General features: G+C 41.5%; 1 protein-coding gene across 1 annotated transcript in view; it reads left to right on the top strand.

The window, feature by feature from the left end:
* The first annotated feature begins 5,299 nt into the window (after positions 1 to 5,299).
* LOC124403718 (mannosyl-oligosaccharide 1,2-alpha-mannosidase IC) overlaps positions 5,300 to 23,871 on the top strand; it is a 211,690-nt gene continuing 193,118 nt past the window's right edge. The window contains exon 1 of the mRNA XM_046877431.1: positions 5,300 to 6,842. Within this exon, the coding sequence (XP_046733387.1) occupies positions 6,303 to 6,842 (540 nt within the window). The 5' untranslated portion in view covers positions 5,300 to 6,302. The remainder of the gene's footprint in view (positions 6,843 to 23,871) is intronic.

Below are 23,871 nucleotides of genomic sequence, written 5' to 3'. Positions count from 1 at the left end.
TATTGAAGAATAAAATAATGAGTATATCTAAAATACTTCAGCTTCACCATCATAAGCATTTGTGGAAAGAGCAGACCACCACATCAAGTCCCACTTCTATTCTATGAAAGCTGGATCTGAGGTCTACAAATGTCTATTGAATTCCATATCTGCTGCTGTGTGTAGATTTTTGGGGTCAGAATTTGGAATAAATTATTTAACCAAACCTGTCTGGGGGTCACCAGTTCAGGCTGGTGGTAATTGTGGTGGTATAGTGGTAGAGGAAACGTGTTCATAATGGTGTATGTGGGAAGTGGTTGCTCAGTGGTGAAGGCTGTGGGTTACTGGGGGTTAAAGAATTTCGCTGTGCTGTAAAGTACATGTGACAAATACAAAGCACTTTTCTTTTTTTTTACCTTTTTACTTTCTTACTACCATTTTATAATCATTCATCGTTTCACCAAACCAGAACAAATGGAGGGAAAAAGCTTTTTCATCTCTCATCTTTTTCATTCTTTTTCATTTATTCTCCCCATGTCCTCCTCTCCATCTTTTTTTTCCACCTTTTTCTGTCTTCAGTTCTTCCTTTTCCAATTTTTCCCTCATGCATCTTTAGTCATCTTCCTTCCTTCCTTCCTTCCTTCCTTCCTTCCTTCCTTCCTTCTCTTTTACAATTTTTCCCTCATAAATCTTTAGTCTCCTTCCTTCCTTCCTTCCTTCCTTCTCTTTTCCATTTTTTCCCTCATGCATCTTTACAGTCTCCTTCCTTCCTTACTTTCTTGCTTCTTATTTTTCAATTTTCCCTCATACATCTTTACTTTTTGCTTCCTCCCTCTGTCCCTCCCCATAATATTGAAATGGTCAGTGGGTGATGTGGTGTATTGATTATTTCCAGCACAATAACTAGATTAATAGGATTTTATATTTCTATAGTTTACAGACTTTAGCGCCTCACCCCAGAGATTAGCGAACTAGCAAATGCTGCTATGAGTTACTATAAGGTTTCATTAATTTCTTGTTACTAGATAATTCTAACTGATATATTAAAAACACACTCTCGTATCTTGAAACTCATCCATCTTGCAGAGCTGATACGAGACGTGATGAGTCGTCCTCGAAACCTGGCACCATTTTGAGGCCGTTAGTGAGAAATTGTCTTCAGAGTGTATGTAAATAAGATAACAGGTTTTTGTTGTTCCTGCGGTGTCTAAAGAGAAAACGAATAGCGAGCGGAGGTCAGGTCTTATCGGAACATTAAGCACGCTAATATTTACACGAGGAGCTCCTTGATGTGTTTTGCGCTTTGTGGGTGGGGGCCAGTTTCGCTTCTTCTTTCTGATCAATTGTTTGGGAGAAAGAATCGTCTGCTCAACAAGCAAACTGAAATTCAGTTCAATTCAATTGATGTTTATTTGTATAGCGCTTTTAACAATGAACATGGTCTCAAAGTGATCTTTATAAGTGTGAGTTTGTCCCTGATGAGCGAGCCGGTGGCGACTGTGGCAAGAAAAAACTCCCCGAGATGGCATAAGGAAGAAACCTTAAGAGGAACCAGACTCGAGAGAAACCCTTCCTTATCTGGGTTGCACCGAATGTCTATTCATTGCAGATATATGATGTTGCAGGGTGCAGTGATGATGATCAGAAGCAAAATGTAGTCCTGAGTCAATGTAACAGACTGTTGACATTATCTACAGTCTAAATCCATCCTCAAAGATTTGTAGGTTTAGAATTTGGGATGAATCATTTAACCAAACTTGTCTGGGGGTCACCAGTTCAGGCTGGTGGTAATTGCACTTTTCTTTCTTTACCTTTTTACTTTCTTACTCTGTTCTTACTCCGAGATTTCATGGAACCATCCAAGGTGTTGATGAGAAACCGTCCCCATCTGCACAGAGTGGCCTCCAATGAAATAAGTTTCCAAATTGACTAATAGCATCAACTGTGCTAGGCTAACTATCTGGCATCTGTGTGTTTACCTTCGATAGTGTTCAGGGTGTCCTTCGGGGAATTAATTGTTCTTAATGACTGCTGTCTTGGAGCAGAGCTTGTGATTGGATAAAAAAGGGAAGAAGAATTGGGTTGAAGGCACATTTTCTGCCTCCCACTGCATTATACATGTCTTCCTGCTGACCTTCAGCTAACTTTCTTTGTGCTGCGCTTGGCTCTCGGTGCTAATGACCACGGCCGGCTCAACTGAAACCATTAATCTCATTTTGTCCCTGGTTGATGTTCAGTTCATGGACGGGACTGAAATTCAATAGGAGTGAACTGATTGCGGCATCAGCACCATGTGTAGCTGTGTGTGTGTGTGTGTGTGTGTGTTGGATTTTTATTCGGCGTGTAAAGACAGATAAAAATATTTTATTTTCCAGGCCAAATTAAAGAAATACACTCTATGGACAAAAGTATTGAAACATCTGAATTTTCGCAGCCATACCATGCGCTTCTTTCCCAAACGGTTACAACAAAGTTCTCATTCGAGGTGTTTTGAGTGGCACGTGCACTTCAAGAGAGAAAGAACTTCGCTGCGAGATGACAAGAGATCAGGAAGACCTTCAGCGAGCTCAACTGCCGAAAATGGAGACTTGTGCATGATAATTTTTGATGATGATCATGATGATTTCTTTTCACAACTGCCTGAAACCATTACACAAATCTAACCATCAAACATACAACCATGTCAATATCCAGCTTTTGTGAATATCCATATATTCATCCATATTTATTAAATTGTTGGATAATCTGTTAATGTTGCCCTGTTTGACAGGACAGGACAGGACAGGACAGGACAGGACAGGACAGGACAGGACAAGACAAGAGAAGAGAAGAGAGGACAGGATAGAACAGGACAGGAGAAGAGAAGAGAGGACAGGACAGGACGAGAAGAGAAGACAGGACAGGACAGGAGAAGAGAGGAGAGGAGAGGAGAGGAGAGGAGAGAGAGAGAGAGAGAGGAGAGGAGAGGAGAGGAGAGGAGAGGAGAGGAGAGGAGAGGAGAGGAGGAGAGGAGAGGAGAGGAGAGGAGAGGAGAGAAGAGAAGAGAAGAGAAGAGAAGAGAGAGAAGAGAAGAGAAGAGAAGAGAGAGAGAGAGAGAGAGAGAGAGAGAGAGAAGAGAAGAGAAGAGAAGAGAAGAGAAGAGAAGAGAAGGTTGGTGGATGGGAATCCTGGCATCCTGGTATTATAAACATGCTCTATTTTATTTTTAAATTGTCCAAAAACAGAAATAATAGAATCAAATATGTTAAAGAAGAAGCTTCTGAACTATAGATCAGTGCGTCTCATCCTCCCTAACGACTTCTTCTTCTTCCGGCTGCTCCCATTAGGGGGCTCCACAGCGGATCATCCATCTCCACACCCCCCTGTCCTCTACATCTGCCTCTTTCACACCAACTACCTGCATGTCTTTCCTCACCACATCCATAAACCTCCTCCTTGTTCTTCCTCTTTTCCTCCTTCCTGGTGGCTCCATCCTCAGCATTCTCCTACTGATATACCCCATGTCCCTCCTCTGCAAATGTCCAAACCATCTCAATCTCGCCTCCCTCACCTTGTCTCCAAAACGTCCTACATGCGCTGTCCCTCTAATAAACTCATTTCTAATTCTGTCCATCCTCATCACTCTGATCCTCCCTAACTGAGGAACAAGGAATATGAAGCAGCGTAGTACATGAGGGACAGACAAGGTTTATGGACCAGATCCTTCCTGTAGCCTCATTTCATTTGGCTCATAAACACTTGAACAGTCTGCATTACGCTCGCGCTCTGCATCTTCACTCTATCTACAATGAGCAGCAGATCCGTATCGTAGCTCCTGCCTGTGCAACGTGTGAACACGTGTCACGCTGATAAGAAATTAATGCCTGTAAGCCACACTTTGTGATCAAATTCACCACATGAATGTTCTCTAGAGGGCATGCCCTCATATTTTGTTACCAATGACACTTTTATCCTGTTTGATTCACTGTTGGAGCCTCCTGTAGGGAATGCCGTCCCAGCCTAGAGGGCACTTGTTTTCTTGCAAATATTTGGTACCCCAGAGAGCATTTCATGGTGTTTTATCCATCTTTGGGGCAGCCATTAAGGAACTGCAAGCATTTTGACATGTTTTCATGCAAAAGATTTGGCACCCCAGAGAGCATTTCATCATGTTTTATTCACCCTTGGGGCATCCATTGGGGCACTACGGGCATTTGGTTATGTTTTCTTGCAAATATTTATCACCCCCGAAAGCATTTCATCATGTTTTATTCATCCTTGGGGCAGCCATTGGGGCACTACGGGCATTGTGTCATGTGTTCTTGCAAAACGTTGGCACCCCAGAGAGCATTTCATAATGTTGTATCTAACCATAGGGCAGCAAATAAGGCACTACGGGCATTTGGTTATGTTTTCTTGCAAATATTTGGCACCCCAGAGAGCATTTCATGGTGAAAGTGCAGCCACTAGGGCACTTTGATATGTTGGGTATATTTGGGCAGATGTTGGCACCATAGAGGGCATTATAGTTTGAGCAATTTTTGTCATTTTAAAAGTTTGCCACCCCAAAGCCCACTTAGGGAATGTTTTCATGCAAAAGATTTGGCACCCCAGAGAGCATTTCATAATGTTTTATTCATCCTTGGGGCAGCCATTGGGGCACTACGGGCATTTTGTCATGTGTTCTTGCAAAACTTTGGCACCCCAGAAGCCATTTCATCATGTTTTATCAATCCATAGGGCAGCGAATAGGGCATTTAGGGCACTTAGGGCCTTGTTTTCTTGCAAAACTTTGGCACCCCAGAGAGCATTTCATGGTGTTTTATACATCTGAAGGTGCAGCCACTAGGGCACTTTGATATGTTGGGCATATTTGGGCAGATATTGGCACCATAGAGGGTGTTATGGTTTGTTTAGGGCACTACGAGCAATTTTTGTCATGTCAAAAGTTGGGCACCCTAAAGCCCACTTAGGGCATGTTTTCTTGTAAAATATTTGGCACCCCAGAGAGCATTTCATAATGTTTTATTCATCCTTGGGGCAGCCATTGGGGCACTACGGGCATTTTGTCATGTGTTCTTGCAAAATGTTGGCACCCCAGAAGCCATTTCATCATGTTTTTATCCATCTGTAAGAGCAGCCATTAGGGCACTTTATCGCACCCCAGTGAGGGCACTTTATAATACTTCAGTGATCTGGTTTTTATGTCGGATTTTCGTTCTCGCTACACGTCGTGTTTAATGCCCCGATTCGCCACACGATGGACGCATTGGCACGCGCTTTCTGTTCCTGTAACATGACGCCGCTGCTCTTTCGGTTCCTCCACTCCGCCTTCAGCACCGGCGGCGGATCAAACGCGCTGTGCGGCGGACCGGGCGGTCGCAGCCTCGCGCTTTCCATCTCCAAAGATCTTTAACGGATTTCTACCATCCGTTCACGCTCCGTTTCATGCTCAGGCTTCACCTCAACATCCAGCTTTCTCTCCTCCGTAACATTTTCCATCTGGACCGGAAGAAGGACCGCGGCATCATCGGATTACATTCCAGTTAACGCACAACGACTCTGTCTCTCTCTCTCCGCTCCTCCGGCCGAAACATAAGCGTTAATCCGGATCACCTCGGTGCACACATCCGTGATTTCTTTCCTCCTCTCGTTTTTTCTTTTCTTCTCTCATTCTTTCATTTTCAGGAAATCCTGAACGTTTTTCGACCGTAAACAAAGCAAGAGGAAAAAGACAACGAGGATCACTTTGTGCATCACACCATGCGTTCAGATTCCGATCCCGAACCGGATCCTGACCCGGTTTTCATTCATTAAAATTCACACCGCGATGAAAAAATAACGTGCATTTAAAAAAAAAAAAGAGGGGGTCACGTGACGTCACGCTGTCATTTCGGGCATTTCTCCAAGTCTGAGTGATTTACATTTATGGTGATCAAACGATCACGGATGAAACTTAACGCTTTGATGTGCGCACGCCGGTGCGCGCGCTCTAGTGGATTTAATCCGGTGCGCGCGGACGCGCTTCCAGGCGAGCCGCTGGGGTTTTTTTAAGGGTCCTGTCCGGTTTCTCAGAAACACCGAACACTATTCGGTTGTAAGTTTGTATCTGCGCTCCGGATTCGGTCTGTTCACACAAGGGGGGGGGAAAGAAAAAGTTTGCAAAAAAAAGAAATTCATCCGGAGCGCGATGACGCGCGCGCAGAGGCGCGGAGAGGGAGGGAGGGCGAGCGCGCGGTGAGATAAAAAAGCCACTACCCAAAACTTTGCCGTTCATTCGCGTGCAGTGTCTCGCGGACAGCCGGTGTGTTTGACCGGAGCGCACGTTTTGTCAAGCGGAATAAATGGCGTTCAGGAAGTTACCCGGTGTGCCCGTGTCAGCCATGGGCCTCCGTCTGTCACAGAAATTCGCCTTTCTGCTTTTTCTTTCCGGTTTGGTCACGCTGTGCCTCGGGGCTCTGTTTTTCCTTCCCGATTCCGTCCGTCTCAAGCGCTTCTTCCTACCCAAGACCGAGAGCGCGAGCGCGGGTGCGAGTGCGGCGGCGACTCAGAGCGGTGCGCTCGCCGAGAAAGCGCGCGTGGAGCGCAACCCCGAGCCCAACGCCAAGCCCAGGGTGAGCCGGAGACCAGCCGTGACGCGCGGCGACGCCACCGGCGGCACCGCGGAGAGACCCCCGGGCGGACCGCAGGCCGACGACCGCGGGGTGAAGACGCAGCGTGGCGAGCATGTCGCCACCCAGGGAACCGCCGCCGCCGCGGGGGGCCGCCGCAAAGGCCACGCGTACGACGCGTTCCGAAAGTGTCTGCTCAAACCGGCGCTCGGGAATGACCGGGGCAAACCGACCGACCACCAAACCGCACAGAGGAGGGATAAAGTCAGAGAGGTAAGAGGGTCGCTCCAAAACCAGCTGTTGATTTCTTTCTCCAGGAAGCTTTTATGGAGTCTCTGGTCACCATAGCTCCAGGTTTCCAATCCTAATCCTAGAAGACCTTCTGTCCTATACTTTATCATGAAAAGTTGGGGGTTTCTCCAGGACTAGGGCTCAAAACGTGAACTATTAGACTAAGAAAGTTTGTATATACACTGAACAGCAATTCATCCATGGTGCGAACATCTGCACATCAGTCTGCACATCAGTCTGCACATCAGGCTCAGGTTCTTCTGCTACCTGATTTATCATGTTGGAAATAGTTTAGGATGGAGCATCCTCGTATCGCAGGTTTGTATGGAGAAGGTCTACAAGGAGATGCCAGAACTTTCTTGAGTCTTGCATGCGTTTGGATGAAGGAGACGCACGTTTTTATTCTGTTGCTCAAAAAGCGCTCAGGATGTTGCCACTCGCAGTGTTGTCAGTTCGACCTCATCTAGTTGTGGCACGGATTTCGAAACGGCTACACTTTCCTGTTTATCTCTGGAGTGGGTCTGTTGTTTGAGAGCGTTTTCTCGCATCTTTTGGTTTGTCCAGAAGTCGTCCAGGACCACCTCTTTCACGAGACATCATTTTATTACATAGTGACACACTTGATTTCCTGCTTCGGGGAATGCAGCGGCGTACAAATTCCCCTTTAACCGAGTTCGCTATGTGCAGGATGACAGTATAACACACTGGCAGGTGGCAGGTGGCAGGTGTTTTATACGAGTTGCAGGATGATTACCTGTTGGCTAAAATGATTGCATTATGTCTGGCAGACAGTTGATCTTAAAAAGAGGAAAAAAGAGATATCTGCAAACAATTCAACATCCTGGCAATTGGAATTTGGGCACAAAAGAGTAGTTTTGTCACTTCAGATTTCAGTGTATTGGAATGAAGTTCTGACGGCTAAAAGCGTTTCACCAGAAGTTGAAGTGTGATGTTTTTTTGAGAATACTTAATAGAGTGTCCCATCCATATTTAGTGTCTATTTGCTTTCACAGGTTTTGAAGTGTGCTTGTTGAGAAACTTCTGAAGATCTACAACTCTAGCTCGTGTAAACCATATGGAACACGCTGGAACAGGTTTAAAGGGAACATTTCAAATCCAAAAACATCATATACAATTGTGTGCCTCCTACATTGTGGTGACAGTTTGGGGAAGAACCACATACGGCTGGAAAATGTCAGGCGTCCCAATACTTTTGTCCATATGGGGTATATATTGTAATGGAATGTCCGTGAAACAAGATCTTTCCTGGTATGATTTATTCTATAGCAGGGTTTTATTGCAGCTTTCGAAAGCTTTCCTGGAAAAATGGTTCTCCTTCCAGAAACATGGAAAAACAAAGATCTCATGGAAAACTTTACTATTTCAGTTACAAAGGTTTGAAATCTGTTTGCTGGAGTTTGACGTTTTCGGATTTGGATTGAACTTGTTCTTCTTCTTATTATTAATTATGTGTCAAATTCAAATCCAAACTTGTGAATGAAGTGAATTGTTTTAGTCATTAGAATCCACGAAGTGTGATAGAAAGAAAACGTCAACACAAAGTTTTCGAATTGAATGTGGTGCTCAGTGAACATCCCACTAGGCGAGGTTGTCAGGTATATGCGAAATCCCCTCCTTTCTTAAAAAAAAAAAAAACAACAAACAAGCAAAAAGATCTGTAACTAGGCCAAAATCTATTTAGGACTGAAGGTCTAAATGTTTCGACTACTCAAATGTAAAAAAAAAAAAAACGCTTTAAAATATTCTATAGCGGTCGTCTTGCTTTAAAACATACCCCATTCTTTTAGCATCTGCGCTACCTGTATATTGCACCGATGTGCAGATGGAGCGCATGCAGGGCCGGAGCAAGGTGCTGAGCCGGGGGGACGGATATTCCAGCCAATATATTAATAGAATACGAGTTAGTTTTGTTGGCCAAGACGTCATTCTTTCCTCGGAAATTGGCAGACGCTGTTATATAGACTTGCGGAAGTACTTCGGAGTCTGCTCCGGAAAGCAGTAGAGCTGATCGTTTGTTCATCCAGGAACGGTGATATAAATAACAACACATTATTTTGGGACAGTTGGGCTGGAAATATTGGGTGCGTTCGTGTGAGGTTATTTTGGAGCTCGGTTTATGTTGCAGAATAACAATGATTAAACCCCCACAACGATTAGGGTTTCCTATAATGAAGGTTTCCGACTCGTAAAACCACAGGAAACCGACACTCCGGTAGCTATACGATGGCGTGTATTGCAGCCTATATTCATAGAACAAGCTCCTGATCCACCACAACCTTGACCTAAAGATGAACGAATAAATATGTAGGTTTTGAGTCCAGAAAAAAAGACACACCTCTTCATCAAAGGCATCGAGGGACTCCCAGTTCTCAAAGGAGTCGTGATGCTCACCTTCTTTGTGTTTGTGTTGTGGTGTGGGATTTGACCAATGCCTGAAGGGACTTTCTAGGCAGGTCTCCAAATAAAGAATCGCTTGTTTATAGATGATGTAGATGATCGAGCATTTACCATGAATACACAAACACAGTGCACAGACACCATGTAATTATGTCATGAGAAACATATAGGCTTCGTCGGTGGTTTGTAAGCGAATCCTCAGATGTGCAATGATCTCATTTCATACTGTTTTGTTATAAAAAAATTGAAAAAGTGAGATATTTTTTGGCCATATCGCTTACATATACATACAAACCAGATTAGATCCTTATAACTAATTGTCAGCTGATGAGCAGAAGGTCATGAGTTTAAATCCCAGCTCCATCAACCTTCCACTGCTGGACCCTTGAACAAGGCACATAACCCTCAAAGGGTCACTTGTATAAATTCAATAATTATAAGTCACTCTGGAAAACAGTTTCTGCCAAATGCCATAAAATATATTGAGTTACATTGGAGCAATGGGTCAAGTTCATATTCTCACATGAACTATATTTAATAACCCGTATTTTACATTTACTGTTTTTTTTTTGTTTTTATTTTACAGTATATACAATTTTTGTAGAAACACATTGTTACCTTGAAGTCGCTCAAACCTCTCACTCCTAAAACGGCTACAAATGTGACAAAGGATCATCTTTATTTGTCTATGCCATTTTTATAAACGTATTAATGATCTTTTTTTTTTGCTCCAATGAACTAGATTCCATAGAGGATTCCATTTAGCTTTTCTCGCCCTTCAAAACCTGAAGAAAACCCATGTCTTGTATGCGATTTTACTAAAAAGCTAAACAATTGACAAGGATGAAGTTTTTGCACACACACACACACACACACACACACACACGGCCTGCTCCATTTTCCTTCATCACACTGTAGATAAACGTGTGTTTCCGAAGGTCTATCTATAGCCCAAAGATACCTCGTTTTATTTTCTCATTGTTATGCGAGAATCCACTTTGTCAGGCTTTCTGGATGCGGTCCAAACCTCGTCGCTCTATTTCTGGATTCGGCATTGGCTCGGCTCGTTGACTGAGGAGATCAGAGGCTGGCCCTGGGCTGGAGGTTGTGCTGCGAAAAATGGGAGAAAAGACACAAACACGCAAAAAAAACACAGCTAACAGACATAGACTTGATATGCGATGTAAAAATATCTCCGTTATGCTTACTAAGCATCGAGGAGACGCAGAGGAACTTCTGGACTTCCATCACATTCGATACTAATGGACCTAACGCTCTTGTTTCCTTTTCTCTTATTTCTTGTCCGTCTGTGCGTTTAGTATTGAACAAATAGAAACTCATCAGACACAATATACTGACGTGTTCTATTCATGAAGTCTATCCCTGGATCCCTAAGAGGCAGGGATCTTTAGCACAAGACCAAGGTTTGTGAGTTCACTAGGGTCATAGGTTCAAATCCCACACCACACAGAGGGATGTTGTGCCCTCAAGCGAACTTCTGCATCTTTCAGGGTTTTGTAGGACTGAGAGGAAGTGTCACATTGCCTCAGGCTTTGTCTGTGCCTCTTTGTTCCAGGTCTACTCGAGAGGGAGCGAGGTGATTCTATCAGCCTAATCACATTGTTGCGAGCCAAAGGTCCGGAGACACCAGAGAGATCTCTGACGCTGAACTGAATACTAAAGACTTCGATGCAGGCAATGTCGTATCAGACAGTAGTGATGCTACGATTCGTTCATATCAAAACGAGTCTTTAATGTGACTCAGAAGAACGAGTCGAAGAGTGATTCGTTCGTTTTCTATCGGACGCGCATTAGCAAAGCATCGCAGAATCTTCATAGGCTACACACAGGAAGCAGATTTGAGCAGTTCGAGTCCTTTCATTAATCCTCTGCGCCGAATCGTTCGTTGGTTTATCAAATGACTCCCATATATGCTATGCAGTATATAATATTTTTTGGTGCAAATCTTGACGTTATTGTCACAATAATTATGAGAGTCAGGTGACAACAGAACTAAAGATACAGACCAGAAACTATGAGAGGTGAAGCTAATTAAGATAAGATATACCTTTATTCGTCCCACAGTGGGGAAATTTCTTAATTATTCTGTTTATCATAATTTGTCCTCAGCTGCATTGTCATATTTTCATTATTAGAACTATAGTCAAGGACGTGTCGGAGGATCTGCTTATTAAAAATGTTAACATTTTATTTCGATTTTCAAAGAATCAACTCACTAAAATGATCAGATCTTCCCATCACTATCCCATGTTACGATGATGACATTCTCCACCTCCTTGTATGAATTGACAGAAAAAAGTAATCCATAATTCACAATGCTCCATTACAAACCCATAAATGTCCTCGTTTGGAATTCTTTCTACGTAGCTTAGGAAAGATTGGAAAGAGTTTATTTTATCTTCCCTCGGCTTATTATTAGGATTTTTTTGTGGAAATCCCACAAGCACCAGAGGGTCTCTGGAGAAAAGGTGTTAATCGTGACACATCATCGGCAGTTACCGTTGAACACGGGTTAAACTCCCTTTAACGTTCAATAGCATGAAGAAGCAAACTGCCAGAGAGTCAATGTTACAGTGCAAACAGAAGCAAAAAAAATAACAGGTCCCTCATGGCAACTTCAAAACCTCTGGTGCAAAGCGCATAGAGAGTCATAAAACCTTGCTGATGCTGTCAGAGACCTTCTCTTGTTGCTCTTTTTGATGGAATGTGTAGTAAAAAATACCTGAAGACATTCACAAAAGCTCTTGGCATTAGCTGTGGCTAGATTTTTAGGAAAAAAAAACAACAAAAACAATGAAAAATTGAGTTGTTTTTTCTTTTTTTTTTTTTTTTACCAAAACAGCAATATATATATATGTATATATATTGTCCCACATTTTTATTTTGGTTACTTGTAAATTCTAAACTGTATCACCTCAATACCTTTAAGGCCTCAGCATCAGTACATGTCATAACAGAAGCCTAGGCATTTTAGTATGTAATGAGATATGGGCTGATCTCACCAGTATCACACAATGCTTGTGCTCAGTTCATACAAAGACAAATGGAGTACAGGGTTTAAAAGTGACCAAATAAAATGAGATGACAAGAAACATATAGCAATATCATTGCAAAAAAAAGTAAGTAAGTAAATAAATGAATCAGGAATGATTTCAGCTCCAGCGCTAACATTTGAAGCGAAGAGACGAGCGATGGGGCTCTTGTTTAAATGTCACAAGTGGATTTTACCTCAGAACTCTGCAAAAAAAAGTGAAACAGTTTGTCACCACATTGTTAGCATATCATTTCATTGTCCCACTTTCTTTTTTTCTCTAGCTAAGCTAGTGTAACGGCTAGCATATCACGATCGTGTGCTCAAAAACACCACACCAAGTGAGGCAAGTTCGGTTTTTAGACAAATTTTTGTCTCAATCGGACATGAACAGTGTCTTATCAGTAGTATAGTCTCATCTTTTATAGAAACCCTCAAAGGTCACAGATAGCATGAAAATGAAAAAGGTGCGAAACCTATCTCGTTTCAGATCGCCACCGACTGATTTCAGGGCTTGTTTCAGGACAGCAGACACTTTGCTTGTAAGTAATCTCAGGGGTGTTTTGGTTAGGATTCTTTTCATGAAATTGACATTAGCAAAGATTTGCTTAACGTGGGTGTGAAACCAGGGCTGTTTTTTCTTTCTGCGCCCTGCAGCTGTGTTGTGGTTAAAGGTTGTTTTGCATTAACCGGTGATACTCTATTTTGAGGTGGATCAAAGTTGAAGATACTTATGTTGCAGGGGAAGACCTGTGACAGTTTCATCCTTAACATTCGCTCTCTATTTAACAGACTCAGTACAATTAGTCATTTTGGACTCGTTTTAATGATGCTAGGTCTAGGTTTAGCAAGAGACTTTTTTTAAGTGGCTTTTTTAGCCTTTTCAGGTTGGTACAGTATACGGTGTAATGGAACAACATGAGCAAACACAGAACTGACTCAGACTAAGATTATTTGGTGTTGTGTTAGAGTGTTATTTATGTCTGTACTTTTGAGAGTCACTAACAGCTGGAACCAAATTCCTTGTGTGTGTCAACACACTTGGAGAATAAACCTGATTCTGATCTGATTCTGTTGTCAATAATCAAATATTGGACTTACAAATCAAAATTGTCGTACAATATAATATATAGAATCTGGAGAAACATCTTCCCACAAGAGTGTAGGTTAAAATTTCACACAAATCTTATGGTTAGGTGTCCACAAACTTTTGTTTTCTAGGAATTCTTAAATTTACAGCTTGATTATGTTTGGTGGGAAAACTTCAGGCCGAACAGCATGCTAGACAAAAGTATCGCTTTACAGACAATAGGATCCGCTGTGGCGACCCCTAATGGGATCAGCCGAAAGAAGAAGAAGAAGAAGTTGTGAATGCAGCCATTCAATTCAATTCAGATTTATTAGGATTTTTTTATTCAGAAATTAGTCCCTATAAATGTATTATAAATCTCGTACGATAAAGCTAGTGTAGCCGTATGTTTTGTTTGTGATTTTATCGCTATGAGTCGGCAGGATGTTGGAAGTCTCCAGCAGGTGTTTTTATGTTTCTTATCGGTTGACGTATTTAGCGTTCCATAGATCAGAAGACAGATCGCGTGTGCTTCGACTGTCTTTACTCCCATCTGTAGTTGCTGCACGGATTTGCTCCATATTTGCATAGTTTTCCAATTTTGTTTGGGACCCTCCCACATCTGGTCATCATTGGTTGTTTCCGCTCATGTTTCCTTCATTGACCTCCGGTTGCATTGCTGCGAGTCGCCATGTGTATAAGTGTAGCCTTAGACTCTGACTAGTCTGCTGTTTTTACCAAGCTGAGGGCAAAGCAAAAGTAAATCAGAGTCGTAGATCTATATCTATAAAGTGCCATCATGATTCACAGAAACTGATCAGAAGGCAAGTCAATGACCCTGATGTCCTCAGTGGAAGTGCTGCGATATGAAATGTGTTCCAGGATGTGAAAAGCATGGTTCTGAGGACAGCGTTGACCAGAACAACCATTAAACGTACTATAAATTGCATTTATATCTCACAGTTAAAGCCAGTTAATCGTATATTTGATTTGTGAAACTTGCTATTAGAAAAACTGGTTTCTTCTGAACATGGCCTAGTGAGAGTGCCAGCAGGTTGTGCAATCATACTCTTCTGCATGGGTTCAAGGGTGCTAGCATTTGTGTTTTGCTCCCCGTTGAGTTGAAAGTGCAAATATCTGGCGCTCTGTGTGCTTTTTTTTTCTGTTTTTTTTTTTTGCCTCCGTCTGTGTTTCCTTTGCGTTTGTGTAACTCAGGTTTAAACTCGGCTGAAAATGAAGGCAAATTTCATATTCAGTCCCTATGCGCTAAATGAGAAGCAATAATATGGCACTCATTTTTGTTTTGACTCTCCATCATTGTCCGTCCCTTTGAAGGAAAAGGGCAATGCATGCACACGGCATTTCGGAGGGAGAGAGTGGGAGAGAAACGTGATATTTACGACCCTGTAACGGACAGAAGGAGAAAACGAAGTGAAAACAGAAGAGAAGGATAAATTGTTAGAGAAGCTGCTGTAGTGTATGGAGGAGGAGTCCCATCATTTCTTCTCGATCTGCTCAGCTTTTATTTCAAAGTGCGCTTGCTCTAGGGCATAACACTGTTGCGACATGCTGAGAAAACCCTTTTTTTTTTGTTGTTGTTTTTCTGCCAGAGATATGCGATGCGATTTTGGAGTACAAATCTCTTCTGGAACAAAGATGAGACAGCAACAGCACAATTGTTTTGTTTCTTCTTTTCTAAATCTAACTTGTGCAAGCCACTTTAACCACGTAATGCTAGCTAGACGTTCGCCAAAGCGATTGTGATCTGTGCAAAACATAATCCTAAACCAACAAAACAACGTATTTCTCTCCACTTCCTCTTTTTCGTACCATCTATTCCGGCCGCCGGAGGGAAAGCACAGAAGGGTAATTAGCTACCAAGTGGAGCTAGCAAAGAGGAAACTGACTAGCGGTGGGTGATTCAGGGACACGATTAGCGCAGCTGGTCCTCGGATTCAGGCTGTCATTAAAGGCTCAGTCCAAAAAACAAGAGGCGCAAAAGGGGGTTGTGAATCCGGTTTGTAGTGAAAGGAGCCTGACATTAGCACAGTATGCTAATGGCAAGCTGTCAGTAGACATCATGGAGTGTTTGAAACTCATTTTCCCCCCTCTCAGATTCTCTTTTTAGTTGTAGCAAATACGCCACCCCCCCTAAAGAACGTAACTCTGATTCCAGTCAGAAAGCATCTTGTGTAGTGTAAAGGAAGTTTGCAATCGTATCAAGTGAGGAAAACAAAGCGAAGATGTTAGAATTACACGAAAAAACACAGCTGGTATGTTTGAATTAGTTGCTCAGCGATCCTGTCAGAAAAACGCTTCGTAATCTTTTTGCGAAATTAGCATAGCGTGACAAAATATATATATCGCAGATGCACTGTAAGATTCTAGAGAACGTTTGATTGGTCAGGACGTTTGGGGAGATGTCAAAGTGGGAAATGATGTCATCAAAATTGTTGGTCAGTATCAGTGGTAGAGAGACTGTTGAGTAGCTGTTCACGTTACAACGATTGTTTTTTTACAACAAAGGTTTTTACTATAAACGTACCTGAAACAAAAGTACCTGAAACATCCTGGCGTTAGCAGATAGCTACCCAAAGCAGCCCTAGAATTTCCGCATTGTGTAGCCTGGAAGCTGATTGGCTGAAAGACATCTCACATAATTCCACCCCTTCAACAAACCTCTAAACTAAATGTACGACCTCTAGACTAAATGTAAGACCTCTAGACTAAATGTACAACCTCTAGACTAAATGTACATCCTCTAGATTAAATGTACGACCTCTAGACTAAATGTGCGACCTCTAGACTAAACGTACGACCTCTAGACTAAATGTGCGACCTCTAGACTAAATGTATGACCTCTAGACTAAATGTACGACCTCTAGACTAAATGTACAACCTCTAGACTAAATGTAGTCCCGAACAAAGCTGTAATTTTTTTTTTACAGTCTATTGAAAACGGCAACCATGATGTATAATCTGTTGTTTTTAATCACAAAAAAAGGACTGCTTTGCAAAAATAGGCTTTTTAAGTATATTATTAAAATATGGATACATGTTTGTGGGCAGGGCTTCTGGGATTGACACTAGAACAAGAGAAAAAATCAAGAAAATAAATTGAGACGTTCTTTTCTTTTTATTTTTTGCATAACGTCAATTTACTTGCTGAAATGATGTCTTTTTCGGTGTTTTTTTTTTTTATTTGAAGCAAAGCATAGACATTGTTGAGTTGTAAAGGTGAATGTTACTACGTTAGAGTTTTTCTAGATAAAGTCAAAACTATTTTATACACTGGATCACAAAACGGCTGTTCAACTGTAAGTAAAATGTCAAATTCTCAGTGTTTACAGCACTTTCTGTATCTTACACCAGGCCCATATCCTGCAGCCTTGATTTACTACGTCACCTTTCTGTTTTCGAGTAGCTCGAAGCTGAAAAGAACAAATATTTGGTGCTTGTGACACACAGCAGCTAGGTTTGATTCTCAAAAGTGTCCGATCTCTTGTATAAGAGCAACAAGCTCATAGGGGACTTCTGGTAATTTCTGTATCGCACAAACGTTTCCCTGATTTTGCTTCACCAGTGTACAGTACAGTATCACGTTTACATTTCTGGCGTTTGAAAATCTCTATTTTTTTCTCCTTTTCCTCCACAGGCATCGTAATTACTCTGCACATTCATTATATAAAATCAGAGGTTTGCGGGAGACAATAAGGAAAGCAGGTTGTAATTTCCGCGCGAGTTAAATCGGATGGCGTATATTCATAGTCGAACAGCGGCAATTTTTATTCCTACATGTCTACATGGCTGTCGACTTCTTTAACTCGCCTGTTTCTCCCTCCTTCTTTTTGCCCTCCGGTTTTGTTCTGTAGTTACGGGTTTCTCTTTCGGTGCTCTTTGACTGCTAGAAATAAAAAAAGTTGCAGACATGCTGTAACGTCGTTATCATCACTGAGATCACTATCAGATCGATACTGTACAATTATTACCTCAGTAGAATTAAATTCAGCCATATTCAATTCAAGTTTTTATTGGATCATTATTTCACTGATTTTTTTTCATTTGTTGTTATTAATAACATTGCATTTAAAAATAATGAATAATAAAACTAATTTCATGCTTTTTTTATTAATTTTTTTTTTTAAGTAGAGGATTTTATTAAAAAGCACTAGTTAAATAAAGCATTTAATGAGGCAATGTGCAAAACACATTCACGAGGCTAATTTTTTTTAAATATCAGAGCAGATGACGAACCAAAGTCTTGCTCAAGGGCACAGCAGTGGCAGGATTTCAGCTCGAACCCTTCTGATAAGCTTTAACCGCTGAGCACTTTGTCCAATTTATTCAAACACTCAATCAATTATGTTTACCAGCATGTCAAGTACATTTGAGGAATCTCTTTAGATGTTGGGGGTAAACGAGGGCTTTTTTACTTGTCACATATAAAATAGAGCACAGTAAAATTCTTCCTCCATGATACAGCACCACTGGTGCACACTGGGTTAAGGGCCTTGCTTAAGGGCCCAATAGTGGCAGCTTGGTGATATTGGGGCTTGAACCCCCCACAACCTTCAAATTAGTAACCAGAGCATTTACCAATGAGCTGCCACTTCAGCACACTAGATTGGTGGCTTAACATTAGAGTCTTTTCACGTGAACTGATTTGCTTAAGCAAAGTCCAAAATGATTATAGGACATTAAAGATTGATATTTTACCTACTGTATCTAAGTTATTGCAAATTTTATTTTATATAAATGAAATATAAAAAAAAGCAGAATTGAATTAAATAATTGTAACTAATATAAAGTGTGAAACTGGTAATAAAAAAGAATATAAAAAGAATGAAATGTGCAAAATGCGCAATGTGCTGTATCCCAATCTACTGTATTTCTACTTGAGATGGCTTGTGTACTTCATCCACCAGTGGAAACCCAAATCACTTGATGTCGTAGCAACAAAACAGAGCAAAAGAAACGAATCAGTGTTCACAATGTGCAAATTGGAACACAAACTTACTAACGGTGACACACACAATCACACCACCTGTCAAGACCGTATTCTAAAGCAGCCCCTGAATAATAATAATAATAATAATAATAATAATAATAATAATAATAATAGTAATAATAGTAATAATAAATTCTGCACTATATCATAAACACGTAACCGATCATCACCATTTTTTCATCATTCTTTCGCTCCAGCAGACTCAACTTTTGGGACAGAGAGAGAGAGAGAGAGAGAGAGAGAGAGAATGAGGGAAAGAGACAAAGATAGAGGTTGTAATGGTCCATTAATCAAATTGCATGCTGGAGATGGGGAACGGGCGTTTGTATAAGTGGATAGGAGTGCTCTGTGCTTATGTGTGTGTGTGGGTGTGTGTGTGTGCATATATTTAGGCTTTTGTGAGGCATAATAAGGATCAGCAAGTCTTGAAATAAGGAGTACATGTGTGAAAGAAATGAATAGAGAGGAAATATGAGAGAGAGAGAGAGAGAGAGAGAGAGAGAGAGAGAGAGAGAGAAAAGGAAAGTCCAGCACCTCAGGTCTACATAAACGGCTTTGAGGTTTTTTCCCTCGACGTCAGCGTGAGAGAGAAAGCGACAGATTTATAAAAATGACCATGTTATAACCCAGGCCGTGCCCATTTTGTTTTCATTCCTGCCTAATTGGACAGAAAACAGCATGCTTAAGGGGGGAGAAGGGGATTCTCTCAGATACAATGAGGCTTTTTTTTTTTTTTTTTGCATGCATTCACTCTCTGGATTTCTCCACCACCGAGGTCTGACGGCCTTGGATTTTTTTTCCCTGCGAATGCTTTCTTTCTTTTCTCACGTTTTTTTTTCGCTTCGGAGAGAAAGCACACGGCGGCCCCGTGTAGTGATTTTTTCATGGGGTCAGCATCAAAGGAGAATAACCGCTAATTAAGTTGATTATTCAAACTGCTGGTGTGCTCGGCTGAGGGCGTGTTTAGTAATTAGCACCGCGAGACGACGGAATAATAGCAGCGTAGCTCCGGCGTTCGGAGATCGCCAAAGTCCAACGGCGCATTTTAAACGCATCCGATCCATAAATCGACTTCATCTGACCATCAAGCGGGGCGCTCGCAAGTTCAAGCTGAAGCATCGCTTCTCTTTTTCATTTTCCTGCTCGAGATTCGACAAGACCGCTACGTTGTAGCGCACAGTTTCCCTAGCATTTATCGCTTTTGCGCTCATGTCTCCCGAATTTGTTGTATTTTTATGGATGAACAACCAAGAAATACGCAATCGAACACATCAATTTGTGCTGTTTTGCATTTTCAATTATTGTTCAAACAGGAAACGTCGTACCGACAACATGTCAACATTTTGACGATCTTGTTTGTGAACAATAACAAACGACTTGTCATTCTGATGGCAATGAGATGATAGTTTTACACAAATACCTACTTTTGAGAGATGAACTAAGGATTGTGGGAAAAGTAAAGTCAAGAAATCCAATGTATTGAGTTGGTGGAAGAAATTGTTTCAATAATAATTATTACAAATATTCGGAGGCCTGCTGCAAATATGGAAGGCAACCGGACATGCCAATACGCACCAATGTTAAAATATACAATCCGTACCTGTGTGCACGCAGAGACACTTCAGACCAGGCCGCTTCTCTTTTTGATAATATATTGTTTAAAAGACGTGCTTTATAAAACAGGATGCCGCCAGTTTTGGTTTTCCTGAAGCGGTCGTGGTGTGAGGTGTTAAACTTCTGTTGGAAAGACCACGCCTGAACTTTTGAACACAGCGAAATGCGAAACACCTGCACATGCGAATCAACGCAACCATAAAGAGCGAACAGCTTGTTGTGCATTTCCTCATTCGAACACATGGTAACGGTTGGGGTTTTTGGGTTTCATTTTGAATAGTCGCTACGACCCATATTTTGCTCTAAATACATCCCATGCTTACCGGCTTGCATCCTGCATTCAATGACCAATGAATGTAACACGGTTAAAATATGCTTTCTGTAAAACGACTGATCAGTTTGGCAGCTCCGGTAAAACATATCCGCTCAGGCGAGATACTCCGGAGACAAAACATTTCCATTTACTGATTTGGCAGCCGCTTTTATCTGAAATGATTTCAAGTTGAGCTGAGCAGATGAAGAACCAGAGCCTTGCTCAAGGGCACACCAGTGCCAGGATTTCAGCTCGAAACCCTTCTGATTAGCTTTAACCACCGAGCACTTTGTCCAATTTATGTGGAGCGCTGGCGTTCAAACACTCAATCAATAATGTTTACCTGCATGTCAAGTACATTTGGGGAATCTTTTCAGACATTGTAGCCTGAAGGGGGTAAAGGGAGGGATTTTCACTTGTCACATGTGCAAAAAGCAATGAAATGAATTCTTTGTTATACACAGAGGGAGCACAGAGGGTTAAGGGCGTAAGGGCCCAAGAGTGGCAGCTTGGCAATGCTGGACAGCTACCACTGTCCCCTAAGCAGGCAGGCAGAACGTATTGTTTGAGAGAAGTAGCACTGAAGGTTTTTCAAAAGAACCAAAAGTGCTGATTGCACATGGATGGTACTTTCAGGCATGTCCAAGACAACAGCATGCACGCTGCTGAAAAACATGCAGCGGCATCATAGCGTTTATGTGGTTTCTGTTCACACTTCCTTCGAATTTTACACACTCACAGGGCGGACCCCAGTTGCGACTTTTGGTCGCTTTGTGAACTTCTTCCTTTCATTAAATATATGTAAAATCGCCCTCGGATTATAACATGATATTAAACAGGAGGAGTGGTGGTAGTGTGTGTGTGTGTGTGTGTGTGTGTGTGTGTGTGTGTGTGAAATAATGAGCATGCTTTTAATTAGTGGGAGGCATAGACACAAAACCACGACACACACACACACACACACACACACACACACACACACACACACACACACACACACACACACACACACACACACACACACACACACACACATCAAAGCCGTTATCTACTACAGAATGTGTGTAGTCATAGTGAGGTGTATGAACTTAAAAAAAACACACACACACACACACACACACACACACACACACACACACACACACACACACACAAGGTAGCCGATACTTAAAGTGTGGTCACTGGGTGGTGCATGACACTGACACACACACAGAGTTTGCTGTGTGACCCTGAAACACAAACACACATGTGGACAGTAGTCGTTATTTAGTGAGAGAGAGAGAGAGAGAGAGAGAGAGACACACACAACCACAGTATTAGTTTCACAGTTCCCAAAAATGAAATCTTGTCCACACCCTTTCCGTTTTTACATTGTGCTTCCCCCTGAGCTTTAACCATAATAAACACTGTACACAGGGAGCAGATAGAAATTTCTTTACAACTCCTCATGCTCAATCTCCGTATTTTATTCAATGGTTGCAGTTACCTTTTATATCAACCCCTACAACTCCTCACAACTCGCTCGCTTTTGTGTTTTACTGAAAAACAGCTCGACTTTCCTGAAATGCTTCGACCAGGACCTGATCAGGATAATGTGGATAATGAAGATGAACAAATGCACAGTTGCTTCCTCACCATTACTGGGAAAAAAAATTACCTGCCATTGTTTTATTCAAAAAATCCAGTACTGTTTGTTTTTCCAGATTTCTTTTCATTTTTAGAAAAATCAGCATCAAGCTGATAAATCCACATGCATTTAATTCAGCATGGAAAAGAACAAATAGGAACTTCGTGAAATTAGTATATGTTTCTAATAAAGTTATGGTGTGATAGATAGATAGATAGATAGATAGATAGATAGATAGATAGATAGATAGATAGATAGATAGACAGACAGACAGACAGACAGACAGACAGACAGACAGACAGATAGAATTACTACAGTGCCCATACGGTGTATGAGGTGTGTGGAGAGAGAGAGAGACAGAGAGAGAGAGAGAGAGAGAGAGACACTAAGGTGTTCCTTATAAAGTGGATAGTGGGTTTAAAGACAGACAGACAGACAGACAGACAGACAGACAGACAGACAGATAGACAGATAGATAGATAGATAGATAGATAGATAGATAGATAGATAGATAGATAGATAGATAGATAGATGCACTTTTCTTGCAATTGTTGCATGACTACCTTACTGTGCTCACCTATATTGTGTTTCATCTTGATTACGGTACTTTGATTATTTCAGAAGTTCCTGAGCCATGTTTCCTACTGCCTCATATCCAACTTCTGGATCCATTACATTAAAATGTACTTAAATAAGAAACAATCACATTCCAATTAACCAAGATTAAGGCTTCTTTTAGCCATTTCCACTCTGGAAAGCTAAAGAATGGACAGGGGGTTTTGTGGTTTTTTTTTTTGTTTTAGTACAAAACATTGCAGCGTTGCATATTACCATCAAAAGGTGCTGTTTAGGCAGAACTGCCTGTGTGTATTAGGAGATAAGATTATAGTCTATATTCCCACCTCGTGGGTTTACACAGTGTAAGCAATGTTTAATATTACTTATGAAGTTCAATGTGCTCATTTTGCGTACTCGTAGGCCTTGTTACGCGTCATTTATTGTTGCATTATGGTCATTCAGTTGCACAGGGGCTACTTTAGATTTCTCTTTTTTTTTTATGTTGTTGTGATGTGTTGTGTTGTTACAGCAGTATGTGAGGTGTTAGATACAGTATGTGCTAGGCTGTACCTCTCTATCTATGCTGTATGGGCGTTTTAATGTATGGGCGTTTTAATGACTTCTCATACAGAAAAGTCGTAAATGAAAACATGTAGGTGTTTGAAGGTCATCGTCGGGTTAGGAAAAAGAACAGCTTCAGAGGTCAGTATCTCTTTAACATGCGTCACTCAGTATATGAAACTGAGGTGTGAGAGAGAGAGAGAGAGAGAGAGAGAGAGAGAGAGAGAATGAGGTACATCTTTACAAGCTTTAAATTCCCTTCCAGTGAAACAGCATGCTGGGTAATTTCCACTGGACTGTCACAGTGCGTACGAGTTCCCTTTCGCATTGCCGTAGGAACCATAGGTTATTAGTGAGAAACACACAGCTGATCAGTGGTTTTGGTTCATTTGAAAGCAATCACACATCTTTCCTGACTGCACTTGTCTATTAGTAAGATTGTGAGCATGTGCGAGTGTATTGGACAATATGTTTTAATATACATTAGGACCAATCTTTATGCAGTTATGCTTCCTAATGTAGTTTTCTTGGGCAGTCGGTTCAGCCATCAGCTGATTTGATAGCCGGCCCGCATTTTCCAGCCCGTGACATTTCTTTCAGCTTCAAACAACATTGCATGTGTTTGTATCCTGTAGTTTTGAGACAATTAAAGTGTCCAGCACAGAGGTGTCGACACAGCACGCAAGTCACGCAGGTCATTTTTACGATTGAGTAACGAGGAAATTTCACAATGTAAATATTGAAATAATACCAGACTCTGTAAAAAAAATCTCATAGTCCATGTAGTTAAC

Source organism: Silurus meridionalis, chromosome 21 (assembly GCF_014805685.1).
Source record: "Silurus meridionalis isolate SWU-2019-XX chromosome 21, ASM1480568v1, whole genome shotgun sequence".
NCBI classification, from domain to species: Eukaryota; Metazoa; Chordata; class Actinopteri; order Siluriformes; family Siluridae; genus Silurus; species Silurus meridionalis.
This window is presented reverse-complemented; position numbering and strand designations above follow the sequence as displayed.